The 10,199-nt window shown below is 38.5% G+C and overlaps 1 protein-coding gene across 1 annotated transcript; it reads right to left on the reverse strand.

Moving 5' to 3' along the window:
• Nucleotides 1-5,387: 5,387 nt before the first annotated feature.
• Nucleotides 5,388-8,703, reverse strand: LOC145991706 (zinc finger MYM-type protein 1-like). Its single transcript, XM_083127763.1, has 2 exons — nt 8,104-8,703; nt 5,388-5,846 (listed from the first exon to the last, which is right to left on the reverse strand). The coding sequence occupies exons 1-2, from the start codon at nt 8,701-8,703 to the stop codon at nt 5,388-5,390; spliced, it is 1,059 nt and encodes a 352-aa protein (XP_082983889.1).
• Between the last annotated feature and the right edge of the window lie 1,496 nt (nt 8,704-10,199).

The following is a 10,199-nucleotide window of genomic DNA, read 5'->3' on the forward strand; positions in this document are numbered from 1 at the left end:
TCTCCTCATACGATACTTATCAGTGTACTTGTCCATGGACTTTTGTTCCCATATGAGGGAAGTTGTAATGGCCGCCGCGTGAGATGTAAACAATGTATCACTTCACATTTTTAAAAGCTGATAAGTATTCAACCGAGAGGAATAACGTTTCGTATAAAATGTTATTAGGTACAAAACAATGGCGCTGCTTAAATACATACTTTACAACGTTTACTGTACAAGTATGGAAGAATATTTTAATTGTTTCAAATGTAAACACAGTGCACTCAGCATAGATGGTGTAACTCAACGTGCCGTTCATGCTGTATACGTTATACTTTGCTGAAGTAACACTCGGGAACCACAGACAAAAACGCTCCTTTGCACACTCACAGATTATCTTCACATGGCGAAACTTTGCTCTGATTGGCTGTTCCACAGAATCCAGTCGAGGAAAGCAAGTAGCAATTAGAACATAACCTATTCCTCCAAACCAATCAAGCAGTCAGCCAGGTGGCCATGATTGCTACCTAGAAAGTTAGTTCAGCGCCAACTAGGGCATTCCTACTAGAAATCCAGTTCCGTGTGATAGGGGCATTAGTTGTGCCAGGACCAAATTTTGTGTATGCAGTCCGAGTATTTGATGGCATAAAAAAATACTTTTGTTTAACACTACTGGGTTCGACACACACTCAACAGACAATTTTGAACACTTGCAAGTGCTTAGGCCTGAATATGAACAATTTGGTGGGTTTCGGCTTTTATAAGAGCTGCTAACATGGGAGGACAAGACACATTAGTGGTGTTCAGGCTCGAATGAGAGAGAAATATTCGAGAACTGTCTGCGTCCAGATCCCAGCACACAGTTTGAATCTCCCGTTGTCGATTGGATTGTGCATCCCGTGCATGTGTAACACCTTCGTAAAAACACTCCTGGTACATAGATGTTTTGATGCCTGATGAAAAGAAATGGACAAACACACATGCTGAGATGGTTTTGGCACACAATGTTAATGCATGGAAACAGAGGAGTTGAGTGGTAGAAAATGTTCCAATTTCACGTTCTGATTAAAATGACAGCCTTAAACAGTGGCGACGATTTAAGTGATAGTTGCTCCCCATTCTTTTATTGCCTCCACACTATCACTCTATGGTCTCTTAATGCTAAGTCTTGTCTACCCAGAGGAAGTAAACTTTCCTTGCCCCCCCCCCCCCCCCCACATTTTAGAACCCAATTGCCACCACTGACCTTAAGCATACAATTGTGATACCCCTTTAAAAAATGGTATTCAGCCCCCTCCCCCCCGAAAGGAATTCCTGGATACATGCCTGCCTCTTACCATTAGGTTTTCCAACAAAAATCCTGTAAACTCTTCTTTCCTCTTCCATTCATGCCACATGGCCTGCCCACCTAAGTCTTCTTGATTTAATTATTCTAATAATATATTGAAACAAATACATATTATACAGTTCTAAATTCTCCATTCTCCTGTCCACTCATCCCTTTTAGATAAAAGAACTAATAAAAGGAAATGTCCATGCCTTTTTGTAGCCTTTGTCATGGTCTTGGGATTGGGATGGGGGTAAAGCATAGCTATGTGAATTTACTCCTTTATATAATTAATGATTTTCACAATTTTTATCCTTTTTGTGGTGTTAGGAATCACACTTCTGTTATTGCCAACACAAAGCAATTGCTTGTAATTTGTAGTGGTCAATGACCAATAATCAAATGATACAGTTTGAGCATTAATCCACAACATCAAGTTAACATTCACTACTATATACTACCTAGAAGTGATGGTTCAGGGATAGAGAAAGGAATCCTGTGTTTGAATTCAAGCAAGGTATATATGTACTGCAACGCTGACCTTGGCACTGGACGTGTCAGTGCTTCAGTACTCAGATAACTGGTGTCGAGTTTGCAAGTGTTTGTGAAGTATTAAGTTGTTACCAAGTGTTTTAGATTGTTTTGTTTTAGTTTACATATTACTAGTGCTTTTCTACAGTGTAATTTAAAACAACTAATTTTTATGTAGGACTCTTACGTCATTACAATGCTTGTAGGGAAGTTAGAAGGTGTTTTGCAGCAGAATAAATAAATAAATAACTAAATAAAGATGTTCCTGTTCCACACAGGGACAGTATTGGAAAATTTGTGAACAGATTTATGGAAACAGGGTCTGTTCTTGATAAGAAGCAAAGGGTGAAATGGCATCTGCTTACAGTAAAGAAACTAGACAACGTTGGTGCACGAATGCAACATACACCTCACAAATCCTTCCGGCACCTTGCACATGAACCAGACATTTTCAAGTATCTGCGTAGCAAGCTACCGAGCTTTTAAACCTGAGGCCATACATTAGAAAAGGGGTTCTCAACCTTTTTGGGCCTGCGCCCCCCTTGCATCCACAAATTAGTCTATGCCCCCTCCCTCTAGGCGTAATGAATTATTGATGAACAAAAGTTCTACTGTGCTGTTAGGGTTAATAAATTAAACTCAAAAATATTTTATGATGGTTTTATTATTATAGATATTAAAACATACGAATACTTGTTTTGTTGATAGAACATTTTCATTAATTAAAAAAAGTGCTTAATAGGCCTACATTACAAAGGATTCTGCTCTCACTGCAGTTAAAATTTCAAGCTACATCATTTGGTTTTATTTCTTAAGAACACAATTAATGGGAGGGCTTGCACTGCTTTTCTTTCACATGTTTTTGAAAGTTTGGTTCTAACTGCGATAATGTACACCTCAGATCATTTTCAACATCCAGCTGTGCTCGGTATTTTGATTTCATGAAAGCCAGCATAGAAAACCCAGACTCACGTAGATATGTTTATGAAAACTGCACCAACAACCTTGCAGTTTACGTAGCAACTTGTGGATATACAGTAAAATAGCTTAACCAAAAATCTTCAACATTCATGTTTGGGAACTCCGCTTTTGCTTGAGAATCACATTTTAGGTCGATTGCCTGCTCCTGAAGGGAATCAGGAAGCAAGTCCACTTCTATTTTGAACGGATCTCGTGTCAACTAAAATTGCCAGCTATCTGAAAAAATATATGGAAAGTAGCATCCAATTTCAGTTTTCAAGGATGCCAAATGTTCTGAAATCAAGTTCTTCAATTCACTTTTCAAATTTAGTGTAAGATTTTGTGTCATCAAGAAGCTCATTGAGACGCAGGAAGGATATAAAGTTAGGTTCTGAACTCTGAAGGCGACGTTGCCACAAAGCTATTTTTTTCCAGGAAACCTTTCATGCTATCATAAGCCTTCAAAATGTTTTTCTGTCCTTGCAGTTTCAAATTCAAAGGTTGATCGATCCAAAGAAGTCTGATAAATACGCCAAGTGGTGGATACATTTATCATCTGTAAATTACATGTACGGATCTTTATTATTTGAACTCATCAAAAATATTTCAACTTCAGATTTCAGATTGAATAGCCAAGCAAGCATGTTACCTTTTGAGAGCCAACGAACTTCAGTGTGGTACTGAAGAGTTTGTTGGTCAATATTCAACTCTTTGACATAAAACCTCAAAAAGTCTAGTATTCAGAGCACTAGATTTGACGTAGTTCACAACTTCGATTACTAATTTCAAAACAGTTTTAAGTGTTTCAGGCAGAGTCTTCCAAAGCTTGTCTGTGTATGATACTATGAGAACAAATGATGTTAGGGTTCTATTTTCTTGCAAGCTGAACAAATCCAGAATGGCATCCTATCATGGCTTGTGCGCCAATAGTGCATATTCCAACAACGTTCTCCAAAGGAAGATTGTTAGCTGCCAAAAAGTTAAACAGAGCAGAAAAAACATCCTCAGATTTTGTGGTTGTCTAAAGAGTTTGGGAAAATAATACTTCCTCTATGAAGCATTTTCCGTCAATATACATATATATCTACAGTAAAACAGCAACTGCGAGTGTATTGAAATGTCAGTTGTCTCATCACATTGCAGAGAAAAGAACGGATATTTCTTTAACTTTTCTGTAACTTGTCCTCTATTTACACTGCTCGTCTGCTTCCAACAGAGATGCAGAGGGTTCTAGCGATATCGGGGCAAACTATTTATGTATAGGGCAGTGTAAATAAGATGTGTGTGTGAATAGCTGTGACAGAGAGAACTATTTGCAGAAGTTTCTTTTCTGAGACCTACACAAGGGGTTTGTGTTTGTCACAACTCTTTTTTTGGTGGGGGGGGGGGATAAATCATGTATATATTTTTCATTGCTCATCACGCCTCCCCTGAAATTCTCCAATGCCTCCCCAGGGGCCCTCCAGGTTGAGAACCCCTGTATTAGAAGAATGTAAAGAAAACATCAGGAGAGAAATTGAAGCAATTTCGGAAAAGAGGAACTGATACGTGTTAGTAAAAATTTTCTTTAAAAAAATGCCGCAAATATGTGGAAGCAGCAGGACAATATTTCCAACACCTCTTGTATCAAGGTATGTGCTCATTTTAATTGTAACTGTCAATGTAATTGTACGAGCGAGCTTATTTCATTACATAGCTTGCGGTTCCAGTTACTCTGATGTTGCATCCACTGCTCGGCATGCTAGCCACCACTCCACGGCAGGGACGTCGGAACTTATTTTGGAGTGGGGGGGGGGGCAGGTTTTCAAATCATCAACCAGTTTTTACTAGTGTTGCCCACGGGACGAGACAGGCTTTTAAATATTCGAGACGAGACGAGATTGACCATGTGTCCCGAGACAACGAATATTTTGCAACGTTCTACCACGTAATCGCCACACTCTAAAACACTTCAATTAGGAGAACGGCAAAAGTTACCAATAAGTGCTAACTTCTTAATTCAATTGGTGGGCACAGACTCTAGATAACTCAGGGCTTGAGGGGTAAAACGTGAACAACAGCTTTATATATATATATATATATATATATATATATATATATATATATATATATATATATATATATATATATATATATATATATATATGTTTATTAGAAACTTATCGTAAGGAAGTGTGTTAGCACACTAGTCTTTAACCTTTATCACTTACGTGCATTTACATTTACCATACACGTGCATTCACCACTTCTGGACTCAAAAGGCAGTGGTGTATGCTGGTTCTAACGAGTGGGTAATCTCCGACCCTTGATCATCAAACTCCAAAAGTTTCCGTGCATTTTATATCAGGATCCATATGGGATTTAGGAATATTTTGTGAAAATGTTTGTCTTATTGTGGCGACCACAATCAATTAATTCTCATTATTGCAGTTTAATATACGTGTAGAATTTCAAATAATAAAACAAGACAGTATTATAAAGCAAAATAAAAAATACCTGTGAAATATAAAATGAAAGACATGCACTAGTGAAATTGAAACCCTCATTATTAATTTAAGTGCAAAATTCAACTTACCCCAGGACCCGATTACTTGTAGTTGAACTCCAGTCTTCTTATTTGAGAAGTGAACTTCCCAATAACAACTTCATGAAATGGAAAGGTGGGGTTGTTCCGAAGATTACGTAGCAACTCCTTTTCAATTGATAGCAGAGCAAGTCCACTTAACCTGTCCTGTCCTTGGGTTGAACTGCAGAATGATTTTATTCTTTTGAGTGCCGAAAAAGAACGTTCAACAGAAGCTGTAGTGGATGGTATAGTGAGAATGAGTGTTGCCAACTCATATACTTCTGGCAAGGCAACAGTTAGTTTGTTCTTTACCATATTAGAAACTATCTCGTAAATTGGCTTCCCAGTAAAATTGAGATCTTGAGATGCATAGAGAACGGTGAGTTCATTTTTCAGCCTCACAGAATCAAAGTGTGCACCATATTTTTCCAATAGAGACATGAAAGCTCTTTCTGGAAAGTTACTCTTAAACACTGGTACCTGAAATGAATCCAAGAGGGAAACAAAGTGCAATGTATGAAAATCGCCAAATCTATCATAAAGTTGACCATGTAATGTGTCGATCACTTAATTAAATAATCTTCTGTAACTAGTTTCTGGGTCTTCATTTTTTCGTTTCCTTTCCAGGTCTGTAACTCGGCGTACGCTTTTAGAAGGAACATGAGTTCGGCCAATACGCGGCCAGTGCTACTGCGCCGTTGCCAAACTAACTGCTAGCGCAAGGAAAGGACAGAAGATTCGCGATGTATCCATTATTTTGATAATGCATGTACAGTATATATGAGTACAGTGAAATAATATACAGTAAACCCTTGTTAACACGAATCCCAAGGGACCGAAAAATCAAGAGTTCGTGTTAAAAAAATCGTGCTAACCGGGGACTTAAATTTTATTGTTGCAATACAGTTCTTTCTACACATTAACCATTTAAAATACGTATTTTGTATGTCACCATAGAAAACACTACTACATTAATTATTTTTTTAAAAAAGTACTCACAGATCATTTTCTGGTGAAAAACAGTTCAGTATGTGTTGTGATGACACAGATTCCCAGGATGCGGTGATAGCTTTTATTATATCAAGCACACTCCTACTTGGGGTTTCAGTCTTCTACGTTTTAAAGAATAGAAAAACACATCGGAACACACAACTGAATTTGTTGACGCGGTGATGGCGATTGTCGAGCAATTGCACCCAAGTTTTAATATTTATGTTACTCGTACTGGCTATGTTTTAAAGAATAGAAAAACACCTTTGAACACATTGTGATCTTAATCTGTTTAATTCGTGGTAACCGAAATTCGCGTTAACCGATAAAACTTTCTATAAGATATAATACATCCCTGCCGGGACCAACATTTTGTTCATTTTAACCGAGTGTTCGTCTTAAGCGAGTTTGTGTTAACGAGGGTTTACTGTAGTGAATATTTCTACACAGGATTATAATGTCATATCACTGTAGCATATACGAGAAACCCATACCTGAAAGAAGCTTGAAGGTATTTATTGTAGAGGAACTGTCAGGTCATCACCGCTCTCGTCGTCTTCCTCGGTCTCCATGTCACTCATTTCACTCATTTCCGAGTCATTCTCCTGGAGGTTAATGATTAGATTTTGCACCTTTGGTGCCTGTACTACTGGTGCTAGGTTTCGAGAGTGACATTACTTAAAATAAGAAGAACACACGGAACACACACTATTGTACGAAAGGGCTGTATTTCATCTTTTCACAAACTGTTCTTCGTGGCGCACGAGTGAACGATAAGCGAATAATTTTACACCAGCCTTGCTACGAAAACGCTGAACTCAAACTGACAGACTTTCAATGTTCGAGAACAATGAAGGGTCATTGTTTATATCCAGACGAATTTAACACCCACAGTTTTCCTTAGACACAACAACTCAGCTGCGTCAACACGGTGGCAACGAAAAAACAGGCGGAAGGAAATGAAAGGTGATGTTTCCCTTGTTTCTTCAAGGAACGATAACTCTGGCTGTATGCGACGGAAATTCATGGGACTTGGACAGTCAGGTTCAAAATGTCTTGCCCCATCTTATGATGAACCTTAAAGTGGCGAGTTTTATGAAAACGTCTTGCGCGCAAGAAAAATACAGAACACGGCTTTTAACTTCCGCGCCGCAGTCTCCTAACTGTACAACGTTGCACTCCTGCCATTGGCTGATTGCCACGCACACCCTCTATGTGGCCCCGCCCTATATCGCTTCTAAAAGCGTGCGTCGTATAGTCGAGTACCATACTTGCACAAAACCATCAACTCTCATTTCTTTAAGTATTTGCATCACGTCATGAATTTTTTGTGAACAATAGGCTATGTCCAAACTCTTAGTTTGCAATGTGTTGTATAACACATCAGCGTAGGAAAAAATTTTGGAAAATAGTTCGAGCAAGAAACAAGTTTGGAACTTGTTTAAGAAAGAAATGCACCCATTCGCCTGTAGCATAGTCTCGGAATCCCATTCCCAGCACTTTCGGCAATATTCTCAAAAAACTCTATTAGTTCACTTCTGCTTTCCTTTATTGTGTTGACAAGATGCGAAGAGAAGTTCCATCTGGTAGGTGCAACTTTTGGCAACTTTTTCGCGACAAATTATTTTAATGCTTGGGTTCTTTTTGTCGATTTAGAGAAAAAAGAACCCAATCCAGATAAAGTTGTAAAAAAGATGCTACATTCTTTGATTCTGCAGACCGATTGCTGAAGCACAAGATTCAGTACGTGGCTCTGACAATGGACAAACAGCGCCTGAGGATAGACTTCCCTAACTTTCGCTTGCAGTCCACTAGTGCTTCCAGACATTACTGATGCCCCGTCATAAGTCTGACTGCAGAGTTTATTACTAATGCGGTAGTCTCGTATCGCATCTTGGACAAGCGTGAACAAACCATTGGCTGTTCGGTCAGCACTAACGTCAGCGAAAAACAAAAATCTTTCTTGTGCATGGCCATTTTCGTCAACATAACGAATGCATGCTGACAATTGGGATTTATTAGTAATGTCAGTTATTTCATCTAATAATATAGCTACAAAATTAGCTTTGTCTACTTCGCCTTTTATAGCTTCACTGACCATGCTACAAACTGCCTTAATAAGGTCATTTTGAATTAGAGGAGATGGGCCTTTAAAGACCGTTGCAGTTTGCAAGTGATCGGCAAGTTGCGAATCATACTCGGCTGTATACTGCAACAATTCTACAAAGTTTCCTTTGTTCAAGGAGTCACTTTCTTCACCATGGCCTCGAAAAGGAAGTTCTTGCTTTGCGAGGAAACACACTGCATTTATTAAGCGCACTAGTATATCTCTATTTCTCTTCACCATTTCATTGTGCCGTACCACATCCAAAGCACGCTGTTTGTCCAGTTGCACGTCAATACGCGTCTGTGCGAAAGATTGCAGCTTAACAAAGGAAGTTATATGACTTTTTGATTTTTCATGTTTGGCACAAGCGTTGCAAAGATTGTTTAGATTACAGTATCCGCCACGCGTCCAAACATTCTTTTCAGCCCCGAAAAGTAAGCACGGCCAACAAAAAAGCTTATTAACACTTGTACTTCCTGTCAGCAATGGTGTTTTGTCATAATTTGCTTGCGAGAAATGTGTCACATATTCCCGATTTTTGTATTTGTATATAGAAGTAAGTTCAAGCGATGGCACTGGCCTACCTGTATTAACAATTTGCAACTTCTCCTGAAAAGATCTTGTTCCAAAAGGTTGGCATTCTTTACCAACACTTTGTTCATTTAAGTTCGGTGTGTTGTTCTCCCAGTCCGGTATTTGAATTTCATCTTCAACAGTGGAAATTTTCTCCCTTATTTTATTTTCAGCTTCCTTCTTCACCGAAAGATTTTTATTTTCGGTTGCTCTTGCCAGAGTTCGCATTTGATTAACAAAATACGTCAGAGGAGGTTCAGTCCTGTATTGACAGTTTCCGCCCGAAAATAAAGCAAGTTTTGCTGGTACGTAAATTGATTGCAGCATATGTAAGTGCAGAAAATCCACAGTGGAGGGATGATCATCACAAGTGAACGACCCCAATATACCAAAATGGTGTTCTAGGGGATCTTGATTAAATTTTCCTCTCAGAACGTACTTGTAATTGTTCTTCCACAAATATTCAGACACTTCTAAAGTACTTTCTAAAGTCACTCTTAAGGACTCTAGCGTTTTTTCTGAAGCGAAGGAATTTCGATTATCTCTAAGGACAGGAGTGAATGAATTTAATGCGTCAACCAGGCTGTTTAGGTCTCTTGTGAAATTTTCCATTGTTTCACTGCCTTCTAACCCCTCTGCATTAATACTCTGATAAAATTTTATTCCATTAGCCACAGATCTGCTGAACAGCTGCAGTGCGAGTCTTAAATTCATTTGTTGGAATGAATTAGGATCCAAATGAGCAGAGGTCACTTTGTAGCAAGCTTTCATACCGGAAAATTCAGTAGATGAATCATGTTCATACACTTTTGTGTAAAATGAATAATCAACAATATCACCATTATAGTACACCTGCACTTTATCATGGAAGTTATTCCTTATGCATTTAAATATATGTGGTGCGTCTGAAATGCTCAAAGCTTTCTACTAGAGTCAGCTGGATTGGGTATAGAGCACTTAAGATTGTTTCTGTTTCCGGAAATTCCTAAGCATTTCCATAACTTTTTGTTAGATTGGCTACCGTCAGATGTAAAACCAATAATTCTGTCCCCTGCTTTTTCCAAATGTATGATAACCTGGATAAGTATTTTTGTGAGAATGTCTCCAAGGGTGGCATTCCTGCTAGCATATACTGCTATGGGTTGAATCCAATTATACAGAAA

The sequence above is a fragment of the Lepisma saccharinum genome, chromosome 8 (assembly GCF_977018435.1).
Source record: "Lepisma saccharinum chromosome 8, izLepSacc3.1, whole genome shotgun sequence".
Taxonomy (NCBI): Eukaryota; Metazoa; Arthropoda; class Insecta; order Zygentoma; family Lepismatidae; genus Lepisma; species Lepisma saccharinum.